This window comes from Physeter macrocephalus, chromosome 4 (assembly GCF_002837175.3).
Source record: "Physeter macrocephalus isolate SW-GA chromosome 4, ASM283717v5, whole genome shotgun sequence".
In the NCBI taxonomy this organism is placed as follows: Eukaryota; Metazoa; Chordata; class Mammalia; order Artiodactyla; family Physeteridae; genus Physeter; species Physeter macrocephalus.
Window position 1 is genome coordinate 59,714,768 of NC_041217.1, and position 27,430 is coordinate 59,742,197.

The 27,430-nt window shown below is 44.2% G+C and overlaps 1 protein-coding gene across 2 annotated transcripts in view; it reads left to right on the plus strand.

Annotated features, from left to right (window-relative positions):
- STYXL2 (serine/threonine/tyrosine interacting like 2) overlaps window positions 1–11,279 on the plus strand; it is a 32,355-nt gene extending 21,076 nt beyond the window's left edge. For both annotated transcript variants that reach the window (XM_028488668.2, XM_028488669.2), the window contains exons 4-6: window positions 867–1,098; window positions 2,993–3,210; window positions 8,104–11,279. In XM_028488668.2, the coding sequence (XP_028344469.1) occupies window positions 867–1,098; window positions 2,993–3,210; window positions 8,104–10,955 (3,302 nt within the window). In that variant the 3' untranslated portion in view covers window positions 10,956–11,279. The remainder of the gene's footprint in view (window positions 1–866; window positions 1,099–2,992; window positions 3,211–8,103) is intronic.
- The last annotated feature ends 16,151 nt before the right edge of the window (window positions 11,280–27,430 follow it).

Sequence of the window (27,430 nt, forward strand, 5' to 3'; positions counted from 1 at the left end):
AGTATTTTTGGGCAACAGAGTGAAAGGAAAGGTTTTGCTCTCTTGTATACCTTCTTAGAGAAAGGAAAGATCTTACCTTCCTCCAAATTTGATGATTTGGGAGCAAATACATTAGGAGGAGAAGATAAAGTTTCACTCGAGAGGCAGGTGCATAGAATTTGAATTCATTCGAAATTTGAGCGTTTCTGGACTGTTGTCAGAAAGGTCCCGAGTGCTGTTTTGCGTCTGGTACCAGAGCTCATAGGAAACTTTTGCCACCTGTCAGAGAGCTGGGAGGCTGAGGATCACAGGCGCCCACACTCTAGTGGGGGAAACAGACAATAAATGAAATAAGTAAATTAAAGGTATATCAGAAGGTGACCTAGCATAAGTGATGGCTGAAAGTTTCACTTTTCCCAGAGTTATTTGCCTTCCATGTGTAAAGGAGTCAAACTAATAGAATGAATTATGTTACTAAAGAATGCCATGTATTCATTTGGTAAATGCTTCTAAGCATCTAATTTGTGTGGGTCACTGTGGGATTTACAAGTATAAATTGTGCATACACCAGCTACTTAAGCACCTTGGTCTAAGAAATTATCAGCCAGCTTTAGAGAAATATGGGAGGAAATGAGGGAAACTGATGTCCCTTCTCCTGCCCCAGTACACCTATGCTGCTGATCCTGACCCCAAGTGTCCAGGCCAATGCAGGCTCCTCCTGGGTCCCCATTAAGTCCTTCCTGGCAGATCAGATCCTGCTGGATCTGAATGAATTCAGCCCATACGCAGAGTCCTGGCAGCTAATGGGCCAAGAGTGGGTTCTCCCAAGGAGCAGGGAAGGCCCTGGTGTTCCTCCTCTTTGATGAGAATGCTTCCTGTCCCCCTAGAACTCAAGCCGCGGGGGGTCAAAGCCGAGGCAGAGTGTCCAGGCATGCTGGAGTCTGCCGAGCAGCTGCTGGTGGAGGACCTGTACAACCGCATCAGGGAAAAGATGGATGACACCAGCCTGTACGACACTCCCTGCATCCTGGACCTACAGCGGGCCTTGGCCCAAGACCGCCAAGAGGCTCCCTGGAATGAGGTGGATGAGGTCTGGCCCAACGTCTTTATAGCAGAGAAGTGAGTCTGACGTCTGGGGGCGGGGATCATGATCCTTTGTCCTACCACTCTGGGTAATGCCTGAGATGAAACTCCCCCAACTTTGACCAAAGGCTCAATAGCTCCCTCCAGCAAACTGATGCTGCCTGACTACTTTCCCAGCCCTGAACTTGGAGAATGGCCCCATCCACCCACCTGCACACAGAGATCCCTGGGCAAAAATGCTGGCATGATTGCTTATCCTACAACCTTCTGTCAGGGCTCTCTATCATAGCCTGGCCCCTCCAGGTGCCTCTTCTGGGCCTCCCTTCCTGCCCAGAGCCTTGCCAACACACACCTCACTATCACCATCATCCCACGACATCCATAACAACCATATAATGGGACATTTGGAGCCATTGACAATATTGATTTTATATGTATTTACCAACTTATGAAAGTGTCCACAATATATTAAGAGGATAAATAGGTTATAAAACAAATATATATAATACGATGCTAATTGAGTAATATATATAGTATGTGTGTATATACAGACATACACACATACTCTGTGCTTTTACATAGACAATAAATTGGAAACAAATGTGACAAAAAGTTTATAGTACTTCTCTCTAGGAGGTGGTTCTGTAAGTGATTTCCATTTTCTTCTTTAGGTTCCTTTTGAATTGTACAGACTTCCTACAGTAAACATGTGTTATTTTATAATAAGAAAAAAATGTTATTTTTCAAAAGTTTATCAGTGGTTTCCAGAACAAAACCCAAAACAACTCACTCACATCCTGGTGCTTTTGTTGTGGTCTTGCCAGTGCATAATTGGTAGCAATAGGCTGGTTTGTGAAATTCGTTTTGCTGATCTATTGGCTACTTAATGAGATCTTTTCCTAATGTAATTACCCATATATCTAGATGCAAGGGAGGGAATCTGGGGTCCCCAGGGCAGGCGGTAGGGAAAACAGCTTTGGACATTGGGTCTTGTACTCCACTGTGGTGTAATTGGTTGCCCGGGGCCTGATTCCCAGAGCTGGGCACCAAGTCCTGAGTGATCCCTAATTAGCTCTGTAGACCCAGAAACATTCACATCGTGATCAACAGGGACCCTGGGCATCTCCAGATATCACCAGCTAAAGGCTTCTGCTCCTTCTTGGGCAGCCCTGTCGTCAGGGCCTCTTTAAGCTCTATTTATTCCGTTGCAGTAAAAAGAGCTCTGAACTAGAAACCCCGAACCCCAGTTCTTATTCAGAGTCTTTTTCTTTGAACAAGTCATAAAAGCTATCTGATTCATTTTTACAATCTTCAAATGGGAAGGGGATATATGTATACATATAGCTGATTCACTTCATTGTACAGCAGAAACTAACACAACATTGTAAAGCAACTATACCCCAATTTTAAAAAAATGGGGGGGAATAATAATAATAATACCTATAAAAGAAAAAGAATAGTTGTCCTGTCTACCTCTTAAGTTTATTATTAGGATAAAATAAACTAATGCATATGAAAGCACTTTGAAAAATATAGCATGCCATATCAATGTGAAGCACACATTTTATTCTTATTTTTGCCTGCCACTTCTGTGTCTTGATAACTGTGCATCCCAAAAGCATGGAATTTTAGCCTAGAGGTCTCTGGGCCAATCAAAGCTTTCCTTACACATCAGTCTTGTTCTCTTCTTTCTCCTGCCCTCCCTTACCCAGCTCCCCATCTCTTCTCTCTCTCTCGCCAGAGCTAAGTCACCGGTCCCTTTTATAACTATTTCCAGTGGGCCCCAGACACATGGGTGAGCAGAGAAGGAGGTATTCACCTAGCTGTGGCCCTCCTGACCCGGCTGAAGCAGGCTCCCAGTCTCAGTGCTAAAGCACCTTTCTAGTTCTGACTCTGGCAAAAAATGCCCCTGCCTCTTCTTTCCCTTCAGGAGCGTGGCTGTGAACAAGAGGAGGCTGAAGAGGCTGGGAATTACCCACATCCTGAATGCTGCTCATGGCACCGGCGTCTACACTGGGCCTGAATTCTACACTGGCCTGGAGATCCAGTACCTGGGTGTGGAGGTCGATGACTTCCCTGAGGTGAACATCTCCCAGCATTTCCGGAAGGCAGCCGAGTTCCTGGATGAAGCCCTGCTGACCTATAGAGGTGAGGGGGTCTGTCTGCTCCAGGCTGCTGGAATTCCACAGGGGGAGGAAGGACAAAAGGAATGTTCTGAAAACCTCCAGGTTATCAACTGTCTTAAGATGGTTGTTGTCTCATTCTAGGACAAGGGGAAAGGAATGGACCATCATTCATCCAATAAGTAATTACTGAGGGCCCAACATGTGCCAGGTGCTATTCTAGGCATTGTGGTGAAAGATACAGATAAAGCTTCTGGCCTTTGATACCTACATTGTAGTGAAGGCAGAAAAAATTAGAAAGAAAAGAGAAAGACAAAGAAAAACGTCAGATACTGATCCGTGTGAGGCAGAGATGAGGACTGGGATAGTGTCTGGCTAGCTCCCTCAAGGGTGGTTGAGAAGGCCTCTCGGAGAAGTGGGCGTTTAAGCTGAGTGATAGGAAGGAACTAGCCATGGAAAAGTTGGAAGAAGAACATCCCTGGCCAAGGGACGTGCCAGTGCAAAATTCCTACGGTGGAATAAGCTTGGTGTCTTCAGGAATCACAAGGCGAGTGTGGGTTAGCCTGGTAGATAAGGGTGGCAGGGGCCCATTGTGGAGGAAGTTGAGGACCAAGGTAAGAGACTTGAAAGACACCTTGATGTGATCTGCATTATGGAAAACTCACTCCCTGGGCTTTGAAGGCAAGACCTGGTGGGAGGGGAGGGGAGTGAGGAGAGCAGTGCTGAGGCTGTCACTGTAGTCTAAGTGGGATGATAGGAGACTATCTATAGAATTGATGGGACATCCATCTCAATGAGGATCTCAAGGAGGAGAGGCTGAAGCCCATGCAGTGAGAGCAGGTGGGAGTTAGGATCTGGTGCCCAAAAACCCATGCTTCAGTCCAGGATTTGCTATGTTCTCTCTATACAAGGAACCGCCGTTTCCTTATCTATAGAACAAATAAATCTAATTTTCCTAAAATTGCTGTGAGGATGAAAGTTGTAAACATGCATATAAGGGCTTACTTCGCACAGAACTGGGTAAATAATAAATGTTTAAAAAGTTACAGCCATTACTATAATGAATATTATTAACTGTTCCTGGGAAGGACATTTCCTATCATCACCAACGGCCAGGAAGGGTAATTTTTAATGGATACATATATATATAGAGAGAGAGAGAGAGAGGAAAAAAAAGAGGGAGAGAGAGAGAGAGAGACAGAGAGAGAGACAGAGAAGGGAAATTTTTTTTATATGTATACATTTTTATTAAATTATAATTTATAAATTTATAAATGTTATGTATATAATAATTATATCTCTATATCTATATGAAATGATTTTCTCCCCTTTTCAATGCTTAAAAAAACCTACTTTTAAGAACGTATTTCTTCTGACAAAAGTGGACTTGGGCATGTTCGCCAAGGGTCTGTGGGAGAGGGGATTTCTTCCGCTGCTTTGCCGGGTGCTGACGGCCACTTCTCGGCCGAACGAGGGAAGCCATAGACGCGGCAACCGGCCGGCGGGGCTCGCGCAGCATCCCGGGCGAGTGAGGCTGCTCGCAGAGCCGAAACGCATCCCCAGAAGCGGGAGAAGCTGCCCGGAGGGTGGCGGCGTGGCAGGGAGGCGGAGGGCTGGGCGTCCAAGAGCTGCGAGGCCGGAGCAGGCAAGTGTCCTGTCGCGGGGAGAGGGAGACGGGAGCACTCCCTCCAGGGCAGGTTCTCCCCGAGACCCAAAGCGGTGCCGCAGGGCCTGCGGGCGAGCGCAGCAGCTCTGCCAGGTCGACCGGGTGGTCTCCATCACCAGCGCGGCCGGTGCGTCCTGCAGACCATCTCCTCTCCCCTTGCTGCTAACAACTGCCTTCAGGCTCACCCTCCCTAGTCTCCGCACCCCTGCGAGGCAGGGAAAGGACGGTATCCTTACAGTGGTTGTTGCCTTTGTGGGCACTTCCTACCCCGGGGCAGACAGTTGTCACCATCCCTGGAATTAACCTCCTGAGCCTTAGTTTCTGTGGTTTTCTCCATTCTAGGATACTTCTGAGTCAGTTCTTAACAAGGAGGAAGGCAAAACATACCCCTGGATCTGGGCATTTTACATAATAATCACAATGACCCCTTGAGAAGGTATTTACATTTGCAAATTGGGAAATCCCACTCATTAGGTTAAGTGAAGGCAACCATGAAATAATTAAGACTCCTTTGGTTGCCAGTAAGTAGAAAGCATCTGAAACTACTTAACAAGCAACAAAGGCATTAATTACAGCAATACAAGGAGTCCAAAGACAGGTGGCCCCAGGATGGTCTGGAACAAGGACTGGACAGCCTCAGGACTCTTGGTTCCATCACCACTTTCTACTTCAGAGAGTATGGCCCACCACAGGCCTGACAATAACCGCTAACTTCCTGCCTCAGTTCCATTTCCATGTTCCCTGGAGAGAAAATTTGTTTGTCAGACTCTGGTCCTTTGTCTACCCTAAATTCTATCCACAGTGGCAAGGGGGGTGGCTTCTGGGCAAGTACTTCTCATTTTCCTGGGGTGCAGAGAGGGGGAAAGTTCTGAGGAAAAGGAGAATTATGAATTGGGAGGATACAAAACAAATGCCTGCCATATAAAGGCATACTGAGACTGTGAGAGAACTGGAACCCAGCCTTACTCAAGTCCAGGGCTCTCTCCACTAGCTGTACTCTTCAAATCTTTAAGCACATCTAGACAGACCACCCCGCCCCAACACTTCCCCCACCATCAGCCCTGCTGCTAATCAAGATGGCAACTGCAAATTAGAAAAAGACCACCTTCCTCAAGCCATTTCACTGCTGGAGAGTTTTCATCATAACCAAACAACTCAACTTTGACTTCAAAGTTAAAGGCGTCCCCTCGAGTTGAGTCAAGCATAAGCTATACATTAGTGTGGCCTTGTGCCTAACAGAGAAAATTAAAAAATCCTTTCGTTGCTCTGGGTGAATTGGGTGTTGCCCCAAGTCTGACCCACCCAGCTCTCCCCTGTCCCTCAGGCTGCCCCTGACACTCTTCAGAGGAATCCCAGGTGTAAGGAACATAGCACGGAAAAGCATGGCTCCCCAACCTGGCCTCCACCAGACTGAGTCTAATTGTATTTGATGCCCTTATGAGGAAGCCTAGCTGCCTGTGTCCTGAAGTGTCCTGAAGTGAGCTGGCCTAGTAACCACCTCCAGAAAAAGTGAATGAGACCTTGGTACTAACTGTAGTAAACTGTGACCTGGTCGGCCAATTAAAAGGGGGTCCTTGCTGAGGGACAGCTGAGCCCTGAGCTGGAGGAGGGAGGGGATAAGACATTGAATCTGTAGATGCTCTTTTAGTGGCTTTGATTCTGCTTGCTTACCTCCCCCTAGTGGCTGCTGGCCCTTGGCATTAAGGCCTTTCAGCATTATTGGACCTCAGGGCCCTCAAGTCTCGCCTTGGTCTCTGGCCTTCTATGTGACAAAGACATGGTCTTAACTGGTACTAAGATATAATAATAGAAGTCACCCCCATCCCATATTGTAAGATAGGACTCTTAACTGATTTAACAAATATCCCCGAAGACTGTTGGCAAATAGATTGATGACAGCCTGGAGGGAGATCTCTAGTGGTCCCAGTGTGCATTTTAAACAGTCATAGAATGAAGGCATGCTTTGTCATGTTTATGAAGGATGCAAAGCAGAGGGGGAGGGTGGGGAATAACTGATCTATTGAACGGTAGAATTGAGACTTGCAAAAGCTTCTGTTAGCCTATAAGAACAGGCTATAACTACCAAAAACATCAATAGGAATTTGTAGAGTTATCTTTATGTTTTAAGAATGCTGCAAGATAAGAGAGACATGGCTTGATAGCAGTTTTTTAGAAGGCTTTATAGGTTTCAATTGATAAAAAAGATAATTTGAGTTCATTGTGTGATATATCCACCCACATTGCAAGCTCAGATGGCATCAGTGAAGGCCCAGTGCCCAGAAAAAGAGTGGTGAGGTGCCCACTCTACTCTGTATGGGTCAGTCCAAACCTGAAATATCTTGCTCCATACTGACATAACTTCCTTAGGAATAAAACTGATAAATTCAAGTTTGACCTGAAGAGAGTGGCAAGTATAGTAATGGAACATGAAAAAATGTTTGACTAATGATTGAAAGACCCAGAATAGCCAGGAAAAGAAAAAGAAAAAAAAAAACTATAGTGAAGAATATGATAGTGATTTTCTTAAAGATTTTTGTATTAAAGACCTGATTCATACAGATATATTTATTATTTACCCTTGTATGTCAGAGCAGGAACACTGGGTGCCTGTTACAGAAAGTTATCCTTTGCCCTAACCTGTGAAAGAATTTTCAAAAAATTAGAATGACATAAATATGGAATGAGAGGGGTGTGTGTGTGTGTGTGTGTGTGTGTGTGTGTCTGTCTGTCTGTCTGTCTATCTAAGATACTGAGCTCTCTGTCACTGGAAGCATCTGGCAGAGTCTGGATGATGGATTATCCAGCATCAAGGATGTTGTAAAAGGAATTCTCAAGGGACTTGTGGTCCTTTCCAACACTGAGATTCTACTTCTCTGTGATTCATTCATCTTAGCCTCCTTCCTTTTCTTCTCTTTTCTTTTATTTTTCCTCCTCTGATGCTCAGTCTGGTGGAGAGAAAGTGCACTCCAGTGTTTCAAAAATGGGGACAGTGGTTAGTTCCTTTTTTCCCCACCCACTCCCCACTCCCTGTTGTGTTCAGAAAATGTGGAAAATGTTTCCTCAAGCACAGGGCAGTGTCACTGCTCTGTGTGACATCTGTAATACGGGGACAATGATGCTTGTGCCTCATAGGCCTTGAGCATGGATGAATATGAGATGCCAAGGAAACATATTAAATCCAGCACATCAAAACAGCTCTTAAAAAACAATACAAGTGCCATTACATCACTACCTCTTGTGTTTTCTTCTCAGGGAAAGTACTGGTCAGCAGTGAAATGGGAGTCAGCCGCTCAGCAGTGCTGGTGGTCGCCTACCTGATGATCTTCCACAACATGGCCATCCTGGAGGCCTTGATGACCGTGCGCAAGAAGAGGGCCATCTACCCCAACGACGGCTTCCTGAAGCAGCTCCGGGAGCTCAACGAGAAGCTGATGGAGGAGAGAGCAGAGGACTTCGGCAGGGAGCGGGGAGAAGAGGAGGCAGAGGAGGGCGAGGACGCAGGGAACACGGTTGGGGCCAGAGTGCACGCCCTCACCGTGGAAGAGGAGGATGATGCCACCAGTCACCTGAGTAGCTCCTCCTTGGGGAAGGCCAGCCGAGCCTCCAAGCCCCTCACCCTCATCGATGAAGAAGAGGAAGAGAAACTCTATGAGGCGTGGAAGAAGGGGCAGGGTCTCCCCACAGGCAAGGTCCCCCAGGGTGGGGACGACAGGCGCTCAGCCTCCTCTGGCCAGAGTGAGGAGGAGCCCGAGGATGAGGATGTGGAGCGAATCATCCGGGAGTGGCAGAGCCGAAATGAGAGGTACCAGGCAGAGGGGTGCCGGAAGTGGGATAGGGAGGAGGAAGAGGAGGAGGAGGTTGAGGACGGCTCCTTTGTGAGGAGAAGACGGAGGCACACGATGAGTGAGAGCAGCTCCTCCGAGAGTGTGAGCAGCCATGACATCCGGGTCCTGAAGCAGCAGCTGGAGATGAGCAGCCAGAACCAAGGTGGGAGACGCCGCTCTGACTCGGTGTCCACGGAGAGCACCTGGGACATGTGGAACCAGAGGCTACTGGAGATTGAGAAGGAGGCTTCACGGAGGTACCACTCCAGGAGCAAGAGAGAGGAAGTAGACGCCAGCTCGGTGGTGGGGAACGGGGCACGGGAGGATGACGAGGAGAGTGTGTCCTCTGAGGCCAGCTCCTTCTATAACTTCTGCAAAAGGAACAAGGACAAACTCACTGCCCTGGAAAGGTGGAAGATCAAGAGAATCCAATTTGGATTTCACAAGAAAGACTCGGAGGCAGGAGACGGCAACAGTGAGCAACGTGCAGAGGAGGCCAAGGGAGAGAAGAAGAACCTCTCTGACGTCAACCTATCTGCCTACCAGGCCTGGAAGCTGAGGCACCAGAAGGTGGGCAGTGAGAACAAGGAGGAGGTGGTGGAGCTCAGCAAGGGAGAAGACTCGGTCTTGGCCAAGAAGAGGCAACGGAGGCTGGAGCTGCTGGAGAGGAGCAGGCAGACGCTGGAGGAGAGCCAGTCCATGGGAAGCTGGGAGGCAGATAGCTCGGCTGCCAGCGGGAGCATCCCCCTGTCTGCATTCTGGTCCGTAGCCCCCTCAGTCAGTGCTGGTGGGGACACAATGTCGGTGCTCAGTGCCCAAAGCCACAGCTCCCATCCCTCTCAGGCCCTAAGCAATGTAGGGGGATTCTTGGCCTCTGCCCCCACCACACCTCTACCTAACCTCCCAGTGGGGCCCGGAGACACAATTTCCATTGCCAGCATTCAGAACTGGATTGTCAACGTAGTCAGCGAAACTCTCACCCAGAAGCAAAATGAAGGGCTGCTGTTGTCCCGCTCACCATCTGTTGCAAGCATGAACGTGGCACCAGCAGCCAGTTGCCTGGGGGATGACCAAGTATCCATGCTTAGTGGCCAGAGCAACTCCTCCCTGGGCGGCTGCCTGCTCCCTCAAAGCCAGGCAAGACCCAGCTCCGACACGCAGTCCATGCCGTCCACCCACATCACACGGAGCTCAAGAGCTGAAGGTACTGGGAGCAAAGTGAGGGGGACCAGCAAGCCTATCTGTAGCCTCTTTGCTGACAGTGTTGACCTAAAGGAGCTTGGCCGGAAGGAGAAGGAGATGCAAACAGAGCTGAGGGAGAAGATGTCTGAGTACAAAATGGAGAAGCTGGCCTCTGACAACAAACGCAGCTCCCTTTTCAAGAAGAAGAAGGTCAAGGAAGATGAGGATGATGACGTGGGTGATAGAGATGAGGACACTGACAGTGCCATAGGGAGCTTCCGGTATTCTTCCCGCAGTAATTCCCAGAAACCCGAAACAGATACCTCCTCCTCCCTGGCTGTCTCTGATAGTTATGGAAGTGGCAGCAGAGCTGGCAAAGAGATGGATAGCAGTATTAATAAGTGGCTCAGTGGCCTCAGGACAGAGGAAAAATCTCCTCCCCAAAGTGATTGGTCTGAAAGCTCCAGGGGGAAGTGCACCAGATCTTCCCTGCACTGGGAGACGGAGTCTAAGTCCTCCAGTTACAAGTTCTCCAAATCCCGGTCAGAGGAGCAGGACACCTCCTCCTACCATAAGGCCAATGGCAACTCCGTAAGAAGCACCTCACGGTTCTCTGCTTCCTCCACCAGGGAGGGCAGAGAGATGCACACATTCTCCAGGTCCATGTTCAGTGAGACCTCAAGCTCCCAAGAGGAAAGCCCGGAGCCCTACTTTTTCCGCCGGACCCCTGAGACTTCTGAAGGGGAAGAGTCCCCAGAACCACAGCGTCCGAATTGGGCCGGACCCAGGGACTGGGAAGATGTGGAAGAGTCATCCAAGTCAGATTTTTCTGAATTTGGAGCCAAGAGGAAATTCACCCAGAGCTTCATGAGGTCTGAAGAGGAGGGAGAGAAGGAGAGGATGGAAAAGAGAGAGGAAGGGAGGTTTGCTTCAGGGCGGCAGTCCCAGTATCGGAGAAGCACTGACAGGGAGGAGGAGGAAGAAATGGACGATGAAGCCATCATTGCTGCCTGGAGACGCCGGCAAGAAGAAACCAGGACTAAGCTGCAGAGAAGGAGGGAGGATTCAGCTGGGCAAAGTGGATCTGGGAGAGACTGAGAACACAGGGAGAGGCCATATGGCTTAGCACAGGACTCAGGGCATACATTGCCACAGCCCATCAAGGGACAAGGTTGTGGAGAGGATCATATGGAGGGGCAGAAGTGAAATGAAAGGTACCAGGCAGAAGGGCACTGGATGTGGTATAGGGAGGAAGCAGAGAAGGAGGAGAAGAGCCATAAATGTAAGGTCCAAATGAGGGACAAGCTTACACCATTTTGTTGCCCAAAGTCCTCTAAGCTTTGGTGTTTCACTTATATATTTTATTTTGTTCATCACAGACTAGAAAGATGAGCTTGCAAAGGCACTATAGTTTGTTGGAGACTCCAGCTTACATCCAGGAAGGCTGTGAATACATGACATGGTTCTATATGTAGAGGTTTTATTATGAGGCCCAGGAAATCTATCCTGTGGCAAGTCTCACCTCTCCCAGCAATGCTGAGTTCTGGTTGTTTCTTTTGAATGTTTTGGATCTCCATTAAATTGATATGTTGTCAAATATTTCTTCTTCATTCTGGTCACTTTTAGCTCTTTGGATATTAGCAGAAACCCAATTTAAGAGACAGATGTGTTACCATGAACCAGCCTCACCTTGTGCTACAAAAGCTGTGTCTCCAGAAAATACCGTTATCATCTTATTATAAAAAATAATAACCAAGTATTTAGTTGAGGATACAGTGCAGTGGGAAGACACTAGGGAGACCCTTGAGAGTAACAGAGGGAACTCAAGAAAGAGAGAACAGGTTTTGTCGTGGTGAGAGTGGCAAGCTAAAGGTAGAGAGTCCCTCTGGAATGGCAGGAAAAAAAAGCAAATCATGAGGGAGACAAGAAAAGAAGTCGAGTACAGGGAGATGGAGATGTATCTTTATGAAATCTTGTGGTCATCCTTGCTCTTCATTCCTTGGAGGATCATTGGACAATGCAGTGGGCAGTCAACTTGATCCTTCCCTGCACTCTGGATGGGCTAAGTTGGTGAGATTTCCTTACCTTTTGTTCTCAAGGATTTCCACCCCTCCAAACACAGGTTGAATTGCTGCAGCAAGAGACATATTTTGGGCACCTACCTCAAACACTGATGGACTCATTTCTATAGTTCCTTTCAAGCTGCAGCATCTTGCAGGATTCAAAAACAGGCACATGCCATGCAGGGGTCCAAGATGTCTTGATCAGTCAAAATATCTAATTCATAAGACAAAGTTGGAAGGGCAGGAGATTAAGGAGGAATCCACCAATGGGATGAATTGTATGTGATCACTAAAACCTGAGTTTCATGGGACATGGAGATGATGCATCCTTTCTATGTGGATTAGTTAACATTACACATTGCAATGAGCACAAAGATACCAAGACAAAAGGAGCAGACTTGAGCTCAAACCCAGACCTGAACATTAGCTGCTGTCAAAGTAACTGAATTAATTTGCTCACCTTCCCTCTAACACTTCAGCCTGAAGTTCAGTTGCTGATGGAACTCATCTCCCCTGCACTGGCTGAGGGAGAATGAGGCCTTAAACAAAACACTGCTCAGCCTTTGTCCCATTTGCCCCTTTCCTTCTTCCTTTGCTCATTTTACTTTAGTCAGCGTTAGTCCCTAGTTTCCATGCTCAACAAGTCATTCTCATCATTCAAGATGGTGCTATCCTCATAGGCCCACTGCAAGAAGTCTGGTTGTGGCCCGTTTTATCTTCTGGGTGAGCTCAAGTCTTCCTCTCTCATTTCACCCCTACAGGGAAGTTTCTGATACAGACACAATCACTTGAGCATCTATTCTAGAAGGCTGATCTCCTGGAGAGAGGACAGAATATCCCTGGGACAACAGCTCTCTTTTTCTTTTCCTGATTTTCTTACCTTGAATTATCTTGCAATTTGACCATCAATATTTAGAGAGCCAAGTTCAGGGACCAAATTAACTGACAGGCCAGCTGAGCAGTTGCCCCCAGTGCCCATACATAAGGATCCAATTAACACAGCTCTCTACACATGTCTTTTTTTCTAACCTAACTGGAAAATAAATAAATTGATCTCAATCATGTCAAGAAATTAAAAAAAAAAATCCTAGTCAATCCTAACTAATAGCCCACTGAATGGAAGTTGAACAAACATGTGAAGCATCTTGGTTTGAAGAGTCACCCAGTCGTTCTCCAGACCTGAATTTGAGCCTGGTAGAAGCAGACCAAGGAGACCACCTAGTCTGCTTTTACTTGAGCTCATAGGCTAGAAGGGCAACACTGGCCCTCGTGGTCCATCTGTGGACTAGCTCAAAGAAGGAAACCCAAGAGGGGTCAGGGTCAAGACCTAGAGAAAGGCTTTTGCTTACTGTGTCTCCAAGGATAGCTCCTTCAGGATCCTGTGCTCAGGGAGGTGTCTGCCTGAGAGTTCAGGATTCTGAATTCAGCTTATTCCTGGAGTCCAGACTATATCTTGGTAAACCACATCAGTGGAAATTTTATATGAGTTATAATGAGCTTGAAGGAATAGCTGGGATTTGAAGTATTAAGATCCCAACTATGACTTCTGAATTAGACCTAACCTAGGATGATAAGTTGCACTTCAGCCTTCTAGTCTCTGAATGACATTAAAAGGTAAGCATTGTGTCAGTAAAGATCTCAGTAGATGATACCCAAAGTGGTAAATGACAAGAGTTCAATGGAGGAACTATTTACAGAGGCATGGGCAGGGTTAAGGGATCAAAAAGGAATAGCAAAGCACCCAGGTACTAGAATAGTGAGATATTGATACCACTCTAGGACTGAGCGGGCAAAGTGACGGAGCTGTTTGCAGAGCCCAGCAAGAGCCATAACCATGGGAGGAGGGCCACCTGGCAACCTGGCAGGGGAGTGAAGAGAATGAATACCATGACCTCTCTCTCCTCCTAAATATTGATCTCACGCTACTAACTTTCATTGGCCAAACCTAACTGGAATCCAGCGGATGGGAGAGCCCAGTAGTCTGGAGAACAAAAAGTGGATTGGGAGGGGCAAAGAGAGAATTACCAGCACAGAGGTTAATACATTTAAATGGAAAGGCCATCTCAGTAGAGCCTTTCCAATGACGTTTTAAATGACTGGGAACAATGTGCACTGAACACAAGATCTGTCCACTCTTAAGAATTAATTAACGACTGGAATATGGTTTTAGCTATGCAAAACCAAATAATAGAGTTAGTGATTTTGTTTTACAGGAAAGAAAAAGAGGAGACAGATCTGAATCAATGGGCTTCATCTACCTCTGAGTTATATAAAAAGCTCACTAAGAGACTTCCATGATAGGGGCAGAATAGTGTACAGAAAGGGGCCCCACAAGAGTGGAAATCCTGCACAGGATGCGGAGGTAGGCAGTAAGAGAGAGAGAACACATTATTTTTTAACCTCCAAGGTGAGGCCCTAGAGGGGAAATGAAGTCATGGAGTCTGTGAAAAAAATAAGGTGGATCCGAAGCACCCCAGCAGGAAGCAGGAGACACACCCAAATTAGGTAATTCAAAAAGGAATCTCGTAAAGGAGCCATTTACAGAGGTGTGGGCAGGATGGAGAGGTATAGTGTGCACCCCAACGTTAGGGGTTAGAGCCCTGGGCCTAAAGAGGCAAGATCTGTTACTAGACCCCTAGAAACAGAGGGGCCTGTGCAGAGGGGTCAGTCTCACAAAAGCTGAGACCTTTGGTCTAGGGAGCCAGGCTGACAGGACCCCATAGGAAAGGAGCCAGAGAACTTCAGCCTCCAGCCTCCTGCCGCCACCCGGCCGTCCCCAAAATCAACCCAGAGGGAAGGGAGCTGGTGCCAGCAATCCATGTAGGTCAGCCTCCTGGGGCACAGAGGAGGGTGGGGAAGGATGGACCATGGATCTGGCATGGCAGACAGAAGATACCCAATAACGGGGGCAAAATTTCAGGCCAGTGCACCAGTTATCCTGTGGTATATTGTTGACACTGGGTTACGAAGACTCTGCTTTTAGTGATTGGAATATTACCAGAAGAGGGCATATGAATTTCTCTGGACTCCCTGAAACCTTTATCCCTGGTGTTATTAACCAATGACAGTGAAATAACTTCTTGCCACAACCTGCCTAAAACATGCCAAACAGAGTTGCCTTTGTGAGAAGAATCTTGAATACACATTTAGGATCTTAGGATCATCTACTCCTATGAGCTTTGGTTCAGGGCTCATGTTTTAAAGCACTGTCTATTTTCTGTGTCAGCTCCTGCTGCTCTGCAGGATGCCTGCCATCTCTTTCAGGTGCCAACCAGAAATCAACTCCCCATCCCCGCCACACACACACTCACGGGGAAATTTCATGTAAAATCTATATTTTAAGTCATACCATCCCGCCCAAATATCTGCCAAATTAGTATAAATACATCCATGTGCATGTGAAGGTAATCAATTTTATTTTTATAGCCTCCAAACACCACCACTGTCATTTTTGGACATCGTGGCCCCAGCTAGCATCTGTGCACGCAGATCAGCTGCTGCAGCAGCTGAGCCTCCCCACCGCCAGCCATTCAGTCACCCGGATCCTGGGTGGATATGGCGTCTCAGAGCGGGTGGCAGATCCACTTGGTTTAGCTTCACGTGTCTTTAAGTTCCTGGAAGCAGAAGCTGGATTCAGCTTTGGTGGCAACTCTGACAAGTGGCCACAACCAATAATTCAATTCAATTTAGCTCAGTTTGGTAAACATTTCTTGAATGCCAGTCTTATACCAACACTGCCCCTGGGCACTATACTATTGAGAGCATGCTACCTGAAGTAATGGAAGATAGAAACAATCTCAAGTAAGAGAGAGTCCTAAGTCCCTCATGAGAAAGGATTTTTGAAAAATTGCCCAGGTTAGAGAACTATCAAGGCACCTGGGTCCAAGCTTAGTAGCCTGCTAGGTATATCGGAAGAATACCAACCACTGAATCTTGAAAGCTCACAGCCAGCTTTGACACCTCCTTTCCCTCTTCCCTCACCTGAGCCAGGTGATTCTGCTTTTTGCATTTGCTTTCTTCATTCCGTTATCACCACCACCTTTCCAAACCGGACTCTTATTCAGCACCTGGCGATTACAGCCTCATTTCCTCTCCATCTAGTCTAGAACCCAATTAATCTTCAGGTTCACAATTCTGGTTCTTTATATTCTTCTGCTTAAAAATTTTAATGGCCCCCTATTGCCTATGAAATGAAGCTTAAATTTCTTCCCTTGGTATTCAAGGGCCGCCTTCCCCTCCACTTCCAGCCCTATCCATCATTCCCTTCATGTACCACACCTTCCACCTCTGTGGGAACAGCACTCCATTTCCTACATTCCTCTGTGCCCTTTCTCAGGCTTTCCCCTCTGCCTCAGGCTCCCCCACTGCCCTCTCCATGCTTAGACAACCCACCCTCCGAGGTTCTCCTCTATCAAACCTCTTTTAGCCACCCTGGCCGCATGAGTTTCTTCCTCCTCTGAAATCACACAGCATTTTGTTTCCAACTGTCTTTGGCGCTTACCACAGTCTGCCTTTTATTATAGGAATTTGGTACATAAGGTTAAGAATGTCTACCTTTTAGGATTATCGTGGAGTTATAATTACATAATATATTATTTTAATATGCCTAGGCAGTTCACGGCATCCAGTAGAATTTAATAAGTAAATTGTAGTTTGATATATGTAAGTCTACAATAACAATAACACGTTATTATTGTTATAGTTATTATTATAATAGACTCAATGTGGTAAAGTGCTTAAGAACACAGCTTTGGAATCTAATGGAAAAATAACCGGGCTTCCCTGGTGGCGCAGTGGTTGAGAGTCGGCCTGCCAATGCCGGGGACACGGGTTCGTACCCCAGAGTCCGGGAAGATCCCACATGCGGCGGAGCGGCGGGGCGCGTGAGCCATGGCCGCTGAGCCGGCGCTCCGGAGCCTGTGCTCTGCAACGGGAGAGGCCACAGCAGTGAGAGGCCCGTGTACCGCAAAAAAAAAAAAAGAAAAAAAGAAAAATAACCAATTTATTAAATTTTTACCATATTCCAGGCACTATGCTAAGAGCTTCAGACATAGATTATCTACTTTATTCTCTTCAAATTTTTAACCTTATTTACTTCATTATTTTAAAAGTATGATGTGCTAAACACTATGCTAGCCACTGGGAATTCAGCAGAAGTCAAGACAGGTGAGAATTTGCCCTCAAGGAGCTAATAATTTTATTGCGGGAGATAGATGGTGAAAAAAGGAATTTAGAATATTACTTATATATTTATTTTGCTTATATGTCAGTCTCTCCCTACTAGAGTGTAAGCTCCATGGGGTAGTTGTTCCCTGTTGTATCCCCAGCACTAGAAGCCAAGCCGAGGAAAAAGGGGACTCTCAACAAACATTTATTGTGGCTAAAAACAATAGTGCTCTGAAAGATGGAGGTGGGAGCAGGGTGTTACTTTAGATGGGGTGATTAGGGAAACATCTCTCTGATGTTTCAAAGAAACTGTTAGGGACACTGAGGCTTAGAGAGGTGAAATAATAAATTAGCCAAGGCCACATGGTTAATCTATGCCAAAGACAAAATTCAAATTAAGACAGTCTGATTTCAGAGCCCACACACCTTGAAGGGTGGGTGACATCTGTAAAGTACTCAGGACAGTGCCTAGTGCACAATAATTGCTCAATAAACATCTTTTACATCTTCTACTGGATTGTTAGCCTTGAAATCAATTTTGTTTTAAAAGCATGGAATTATTGATTATTATTCACTAATTATTAATTAGTGAATTAATGATTCAGCATGGATCATTTTTAGGACCCAGAGAGTCAGTTTGTTTCTGTTTACTGATACTGTTCCTTTTTCTTTCCTCTTTTTTTCCCCTCTAATGAGTGGGTAAGATGCTTAGCGGGTGATGGGAGAGAGAATGTCACAGGATACTGAGGGTTGGAGGGAATTCCAGGTGTCTGTGGGAGGCACAGCAGTTCAGCCAGCTGCTTGGGAGAGCAACCCCTCTTCACCAACATTGACTGCTGGACCGGAGCTGCTGGAAGCATTTCTCTCCAAGCCACAGTAACTCTGCAAGTGCTTCAGCAGAGCCCAGTCTTGACAAATGTCCATGCTTTCCAAGGCAGAGCAGGGACTACTGGGGAGGAGGCCCTGGGAGGGGAAAGGAAAGCCATCAGAGTAATAACTGCTCCTGGCCTCCACTCTGTGCCAGCTGCCACCAGCCTGCTCTGTCCCTGTTCACATGGGGCTGCTAAGAGCTCTTTGGGGAGAAGCAGGCATTCCCCAAAGGAACACAGAACAAGGAAGGCCCCTGTAACAGGCAAAAGGGCAGACAGCAGGCGTGACTCACTGCCATTTGCTGGACGTTGAGACCTTGTGGTTTAAATGGATCATTGCCTTATTAGCATTTCTCAAACTAGAAGACCGTGCAAACAAGCACTCCAACAGGAAGCAACGCAATGGCTTCCTGCTCCCACTCCAGTGGTCCCAGGGAGCACAGACCAAGAGAGGCCCCAGAGTTCTGTTGCTCTTCCTTGTGGAATCCCATTTGGAAAGCCTACTGACCCCCTCTCAGCCACATTCCATTTAGCCTGCTGGCAGATGTAACGATTCTGCAAAGCCAGTGTTAATATCCCCATTTTACAGATAGGAAAAGTCAGACTGAGAGGGATTAAGTGATGTGCTCATAATCACAATGTAAGTAGGGAAGCAGGGATTTGAACCTAGATATGTCTGATCTTAAAGCCACTTTTTTCTATCACACCATTTTGCTTTTAAAAAGATCTGTGCCCAGGGAGGGATTAAACCCGCAATTGCAGAGAAATCTGAAATCTGACTGCAGGCTGCTGACAGATTGGCCATCCAGAAGATGCAGTCCCTGAACAAAGCCCATGCTCGGGCTGGCCTTCCTCCATCCCGCGTGTTAGCTGTCTCACTAATAATCAGTCCAGTGCGAAAGAGTGCCAGGAAGATGACAAGCCCGGAACCCCCAGGGACCGCTCTTAAATAGGAGCTTTACTTAAAGGATGGGATGTTCAAAGAGGCTGAGATTTCCACACGCACTCTCTTCTGACTCCTGGGAGAGAAGCTTTCATTCCAGGGAGTCACAATATCTGTGCGTCTTTCAGACAGCTTTCTCTTTTTAAAGCTGCACAGCACAGGCAGTTGTGGAACTCTCGATTTATTACAAAGGCTGCTGGGGGAGACGGCAGAGAGCTGGAGTGTGTGTGTGTGTGAGAGGGAGGCAGAGACAGAGGGAAAGAGAGACAGAGGCAGAGAAACAGAGACAGAGATATTAGGCAAATCACTCATTCTCACAGTCCCTCAAACAGAAGAAACATGCTCCCTCTTTGATAGCAGTGGAGTCAAGATGAATGAGGATTTCAGTTATTGAAACTGAGTTCCCCTAAAACCAAGTTCCTCTGCTGAGTTTATGATTTCAACACCTGTTCCCCTCCAGACTGAAGATTACCAAAAAAGGGGGGATTGAACTGAGCAGGACCCTGAGGGTGCAAAAGCCTTTCCGTGTCCCCGGTTTCTTGTTTGTAGGAAAAAGTCTTCAGCCTCCTAGACCTTCTCTGAACTCCAAAGGGCAGATTCAGACAGTTACTAATTAGGAAAGGGAGAGAATGCAGAAACAAAGGAGCATTCAGGAAACAACAGTGCAGCACAGAGCAGGGTCCTGGTTCCTCCTGAAGGGGTATGTGTAACAATATATCTCTGAGTTCTTCTACTGGATCTAAGGCTGCCCATCCAGGTGGAGGATGGTAACTGCAGGCTGAACACAAGTACTTGGACCCCCCAGACTGGTTGGGGTCAGATGGCTGATGATTGAGATTTGACCCTGTTACCTCACCAACAACCAATCAGAGGAAGGCCACACACCCTGCAGTCTTTCTCCCCCAAATGTTGCCTATAAAAACTCTTCCCTGAAAACCATCAGGGATTTTGGGCTTTTTGAGCAAGAGCTGCCCATTCTTCTTGCTTGACCCTTGCAATAAATCTTTCTCTGCTCCAAACTCTGATGTTTCAGTTTGTTTGGCCTCACTGTGCGTGAGACACCCAAACTTGGGATCAACAATATGACCAAAATTCTGCCAAATAGGTTTAATACTAGACCTATTCAGTAGACAAACATTATATTTATTAATCAACAATAATTGGGACCTGCTATAAAAGATCTCCCTTGTTGGTTTCATTCATTCATTCCTTCTTTCATTCAACAAGCATATATGGAGTTCTTACTAGGGGACAAGAATTGTTCTGGGTGCTGGAAATGCAAAGATGCATGAAATACGATGTCTTTCTCTGAAGAGTTTGAATACAGTCTAACAGATTCTTTAACAAAAGGCACTTAGAGCCCAGAGGCTACTTTGGCTTGAAATCCCAGCGTTAGACTCTTTCCTTTGAGCTAAAGCATCAGCTACAGTTAAAATGTCTGTGAATTAGGGGTAACTCAGTGGCATGGACTAGCTAGTGTCCCTTTGAAATGAGACAGACACTCAGAAAGTTTTGATGGAGGAATATCAAAAGGTCCAGGAGCCTATAAATTCTGTCAGTGGAAAAGCAAGGGCAACATGAGGCCTTTTGCAAATCAAGAAGAGGACCTCCTTTCTGCCTTTCTTCTCTGTTGTTTTACGCCTCTTAAGATACACACATCTCCGCACATGCTGCAGTGAATTACAAGATGGAGCACAGCTCACTTTCGACCTACTGGCACTCCACTACAAAAACATTTTCCTTTTTTTAAAAGTCTGTGTGTGTCAGCAGTTCAGCCAAGCTGATCAAGGCTTTTTATTTGATGATGAAAATTGTGGAATTTTAGGTCATAATGTTTCCTGGACACAAAAATATTTTTTCCGATATGATTGCAAACTGGATGATTTTTTAAATTGGGTTTACTATTATAAAATATTTTCACTGCCCCATAACAGTAAACAATATAAACCAGGCACTGTAAACCTGTCCTTGCAGGCCTGACCCTCAATGAAATCTCAGCTTTTTTTTTTTTTAAGAGTCTACAGTCTTTTTTTTATTGGGGTATATTTGATTTACAATGTTGTGTTAGTTTCAGGTGTACAGCAAAGTGAATCAGTTATACATATACATATATCCACTCTTTTTTTTTTTTAGATTCTTTTCCCATTTAGGCCATTATAGAGTATTGAGTAGAGTTCCCTGTGCTATACAGCAGGTTCTTATTAATTATCTATTTTATATATAGTAGTGTGTATATGTCAATCCCAATCTCCCAATTTATCCCTCCCCCCCACCCCTTATCCCTTGGTAACCATAGTTTGTTTTCTACATCTGTGACTCCACTTCTGTTTTGTAAATAAGTTCATTTGTACCCTTTTTCTTTTTAGATTCCACATATAAGCGATATCATATGATATTTGTCTTTCTGTGTCTGACTTACTTCACTCAGTATGACAACCTCTAGGCCCATCCATGTTGCTGCAAATGGCATTATTTTGTTCTTTTTTATGGCTGAGTAATATTCTATAGTATATATGTACCATGTCTTCTTTATCCATTCCTCTGTTGATGGACATTTAGAGTGCTTCCGTGTCCTGGCTATTGTAAATAGTGCTGCAATGAACACTGGAGTACATGTATGTTTTCGAACTATGGTTTTCTCTGGGTATATGCCCAGGAGTGCGATTGATGGGTCATATGGTAGTTCTAGTTTTAGTTTTTTAAGGAACCTCCATACTGTTCTCCATAGTGGCTGTACCAATTTACATTCCCACCAATAGTGTAGGCGGGTTCAAAATCTCAGCTTTAAGACTGAGTTCTGTCCAACTTTGCTGTACACTTGAAACCAACACAACATTGTAAATTAACTATACAAAAAAAGCTGAGTTCTGTCCAGATGAATGCCATATGACTGTGACTGGGTTGGCCACCAGATTCCCACAATACCCCCAAGTGTGTCCAACATGCCTGGCAAAGCCAGCAGTTCTTACCATGGAAACAGGCGAACAGATCAATTTAATTCCATGGAAATATTCAAAATATCCTTCCCTTCAGCCCAGAAAATGCCATTTCATTAACTTGTGCATCTATCTATGTACGACGGCTGTTGTGCTATGTTTATTTCATTATGATGAAGTTAGGAAATGATCAAGAAAATTTTAGAATAAAAATGGCATCAGACATTACACTTTTATCTTCTTTGTTGTTAAATAAAATTATGTTTCCCCAAGTCTGAAATTTTAAGTCAATTTTCAGAAATTTCCTCCTAGACTTCCCCAAGGACTTAGCTGTATTGGTTGTACCCCAAACTCTCCCCCCATATTTCCACAAAATCTCCCAACTCATCTTTGAGATGACTCCATCCAGGTTTTCAGGACTCACTGAGAACTTTATGTAAACTACAGCCAGTATATCTCAGCTTTTGTGACTCCACAGAAGCTCAGTGATGAAGCAACAGCCAAAGATAGGCATTTTAATCACAATTTTACAGATGGAAAAACAGCTGTAGGAGTTACATAAATCTCTCAAGGTCAGTCAACTAGGAAAGACAGATTCGGGGACCCATCTTATAACCCTAACCCTGGATCCCATGATTTCTCTCCTGTGCCACCTTGATAGATTTTTGTTCTAGACCCAAAGCAAGATGTGAAGGCATTTCAAATTTTTGATAAAAAGTAATAATAAAATGTGTCTATTACAACATGGTAGACTTTTTTTAACGTTAGGTGTCAGCAATATGACCTTCCACATTTTTTCACTTCCATACCAACTCTCTAGCCACTAGGAACTTTCTAGAAAATTATCAGTTTCCTTGGGGTGACTTTTAAAATTTCCTCTTTAGATAAAATTCTGGTTTTCCTCAAGAGTATCTTTAAAATTTCTAGACAATACTTTTCTTCCCCAAGCCTTTTTCTGGGGTGGCGATATCTTTTGGCCACATTCTGAGTGTGTACTTTAATATGGAAGAGTTTAACTCAAGATTCCCATAAACACGTAAAGGTCCATTTGATTAGATATTGCTACAACACATGGTCACTCAGTGGGCTAGCCCCATGATTAGTCTTAAACTAAAGTGTTCTGTTATTTTCTCCAATAAAGAACTGGATGACTCTTTAAAGAACTTGATCATTTCTGTTTATCGAAGTCTGTTTTGCTTCTCTATATGGTGTTGTGCATTGGTCTCGGAATGTTACCAGTAATGTTCAGTGCCACCATTGGTGAAGTGTCTACAGGACCTACACCAGACATTTTTTATAAATTCTTTTACTCATATTCACATCAATCCTATGAGGTAGATAGTCTACACCCATTTTACAGATGAAGTAGATTTAGAGAAATTCAGTTACTTGCCTAAGCTCACACATCTAGATTGGCAAAACTGGCCTTAAAACACATTTCTGCTTGACTCTTAAGCCAAAACTGTCTCCCCACTTTACTTGACCTCCCAATTACAAAATGCTCTAACAGGTATGGCATAGGATTTTGGAAGCCCACAGGCTGTTCTGATTCTCCTAATTTATTTTATCTATCATTCCCAGACCTCCAAATCAAAGACGGATATCATAACAAACCCTGGGCAGATAATTTTTAATTGAATGGTCTATATATTGATGTTTCCTCAGTTGGATGTCCTGATCATGTCTGGAGTTATTTTCTATGTTTGTTCCTTTTTCCTCTGGGGAGATATATCTGATCTGAGAGCATCTGTTATTTTCTGGAACAATTCTCTCATTTGGCTTTGAGCTTGCTGTAGGTATCCAATGTGCTTCCTCAGATTTGTTGGTTCACACCACAAACATTATTAATACCTACTGCTTGAGAATATTCGGGTAAAGTGAGAATGGCCTTTGTTAGTAATGCCACTATCAGCTTTCTTAATTAAGTTGCTGATATGTTATGTTCTAGATACTCTGAAAAAGACAGAAGAGAAATGGAGCCCCTGTTAATGCCGTTCTGAAGCAGAAATACCCTCTTCACAGTGCCAATAAAAGGGATCTGCATCTATATAGACAATCAGTATTTCCACTATGGAATTATGGGGGACTGCAGGACATTGGTGAGTTTAGTGACTTCGGCAGATTTCTGCTGTCACTAGAGTAGAGGCACTGTTTAAAGGGGGGTTAATTGCTCTGGTCTGAAAGAAACATTGAGAATAATAGGAAACTCCTCCATGTCAAAAGTGTTTTCTGTAAGACATACAGTTTCCAGATTGGAAAAGACAAAACTACACTCATTGATCGATTAGAGAATAAATTAAAGAATTTAAAGAGTAGATAATGAAGTGTAAACTTGAGTGACACAGACCTTTATACTTTTTTCAACAACATTATTGAGGTTTTTTTCCTCCATAACCAAAAAAGAAAAAATAGAAAAGAAAATTTCAGTGAAGCAAATCTGTAACATACAGAAAAACATACATAAAAAATCATACCACCTGGAGATAATCACTGTTTTGATATTTTTCTATACATGTATGAATATGTACTTTATATATTTGAGATCACATTATATAGCCTACTTTTAAACTTAATTTTCACTTAATAGTTTTCCCATATAAGACATTTCTAATAACTTTATAGTATTTCTATCTTTGGTCTGGGACTCATTTTACCAATTTCTATCATTGATTAGTTAGTTATGTTTTCTGGCTTTTCCTATTATAAACAACATTGAAATGAATCACCTTATACACACCTGGTTGTGTATCTATCTAGTTGTTTCTTTAGAATAAATTCCTATGAAGGTACTACCTCAATGCATACATACCTAAAAAGCAAAACCCAAAACCTCTTTGTAACATATTGCCAAGTTGCCTTCTAGAAAATCTGTATTAATTCAGTATCAGCAACAGTACCTAGCTCTCACCTTCTCACCTATGCTTGGTATTATCAAATACACGCACTTTTGCCAATAAAATAATTTGAACGCTAATTATAGCTAACATTATTAAATGCTTCCTGCTGCCATGTGCTGGGCTAATGCCTTACTAAGAGCTTGTGTGAGTCTGCCATGTTTAGGTCCTCCATCAGCCCAACCAAGTGAGACCAACCTTCTAGTCCCAGGCTATGCTTTATCCACTGCTCTCAAAGAGACTGGAAACTAAAACCCCAACACCTTTGATTCCCTCTTTCATCTGATAATGCTCACGAGTCAGCCACTCTGGCCACCTGTTCTCTACGCATTATCCCCAGGATTCTCTGTACTTCCTGGCTACACCTGCACACCCATTGCTCCGCACCTCCACACCCTCCTTTTGCAGGAACAGCTTACAGCTTACACTCCCTTACAGATCCACCCTCTTCTCTGGGTGCTCCCGTCCTTGCCTAGCCTTAAAAGAAATCTTCATTCAGGACATGGCTTCAGTGGCAGCCCTCTCAAGCAGTGACTATTTATTCCTTTACTCACCACATACCTCAGGGCCGCGTGTCCTATTTGCTAGAAGAAACAACTGAGGGTGGTTGCCCAGAGAAGGCAGAAATCCACAGTGAGGAGAGCAGAGGCAGGTGGCTGCTGATTTTTGTTACTATCTTTATAGTTTTATTTAACTTTAAAAATGACATACATGTAAAATAACACACATGCATTAGTTTGGTAAAAAATAAAAATTAAATTTCAAAGAATAAAGTATGAAAAGTATCAGTAACTTACCCAAAATCACATAATAAAATGTTATCTCACTGTTTTGCTTTTTTTTATTATTACTGCTGAATTTGACTTTTTTTCTGTATGTTTACTGACTGTTGGTATTTTCATAGTGTATAACTTGCATCACTCATCTTTTTATTTTGGGATGTTTATCTTTTGACTAATTTATATACACTCTTTAGTTATTATGCACTTCAACTCTTATGTCTTGTAAATCATTTCCTTTGTTATAGTTTTATTAATGCTATTTTCCAGATATATAGAAGTTTTATGCTTTCATACAAATTTTTCAGTCTTTTTCTTTATAGTTTCTGCTTTGAAAAGTCTTTCTTATTCAATAGTTCATACATAACCATTTATATTTATACATATAGTTTTTCATAGTATTCCCTCACAATCCTCTGTATTTTTGGAAGGTTGGTAATGATGTCCCCTTTTTCATTCTTGACTTTAGTAATTTCTGTCTTTTTTCTTTTTCTGTTTTTGTCTTGCTCAGTCTAGCTAAAGATTTGTCACTTGTGTTGATTTTTTTTCAAAGAACCAACTTTTTATCGATTTTCTCTATTGTTTTTCTATTTCATTTATTTCTTTTTAAAAATTATTTTATTTTATATTGGAGTATAGTTGAGTCACAATATTGTGTTAGTTTCAGGTGTACAGCAAAGTGATTTAGTTATACATATTCATATATTTCTTCTTTTTTAGATTCTTTTCCCACATAGGCTATTACAGAACATTGAGTATAGTTCCCTGTGCTGTACAGTAGGTCATTGTTGATTATCTGTTTTACATATACCTCAATCCCAACCTCCCAATTCATCCCTCCCTGCCACCTTTCCCCCTTGGCATCTACAAGTCTGCCCTCTAAGCCTGCGAGTTGGTTTCTGTTCTGTAAATAAGTTCACTTGCAACATTTTTTTGGATTCCACATATAAGTGATATCACATGATATTTGTCTTTCTCTGACTTACTTCACTTAGTATGATAACCTCTATGTCCATCCATGTTGCTGCAAATGGTATTATTTCATTCTTTTTTATTGCTGAGTAATATTCCATTGTATATATGTACCACATCTTCTTCATCCGTTCTTCTGTCGATGGACATTTAGGTTGCTTCCATGTCTTGGCTATTGGAAATAGTGCTGCAATGAACATTGAGGTGCATGTATCTTTTCAAATTATGGTTTTCTTCAAATATATGCCCAGGAGTGGGATTGCTGGATCAAATGGTAGCTCTGTTTTTAGTTTTTTAAGGAACCTCCATACTATTCTCCATAATGGCTGTACCAATTTACATTCCCACCAACAGTGTAGGAGGGTTCCCTTTTCTCCACACCCTCTCCAGCATTTATTGTTTGTAGACTTTTTGATGATGTCCATCTGACTGGTGTAAAGTGATACCTCATTGTAGTTTTGATTTACATTTCTCTAATGGTTAGCAATGTTGAGAATCTTTTCATGTGCTTTTTGGCCATCTGTATGTCTCCTTTGGAGAAATGTCTATTTAGATCTTCTGCCCAGTTTTTTTTTTTAATTTATTCATTTTATTTATTTATTTTTTGGCTGTTTTGGGTCTTCGCTGCTGTACGCAGGCTTTCTCTAGTTGCAGTGAGTGGGGGCTACTCTTTGTTGCAGTGCACGGGCTTCTCATTGCGGTGGCTTCTCTTTGTGGAGCAGGGGCTCTAGGCGCATGGGCTTCAGTAGTTGTGGCATGCGGGCTCAGTAGTTGTGGCCCACAGGCTTAGTTACTCCGTGGCATGTGGGATCTTCCAGGACCAGGGATCAAACCCGTGTCCCCTGCATTGGCAGATGGATTCTCAATCACTGCACCACCAGGGAAATCCCTTCTGCTCAGTTTTTAATTGGGTTGTTTTTTTTTTTTTTTTTTTAGTACTGAGCTGCATGA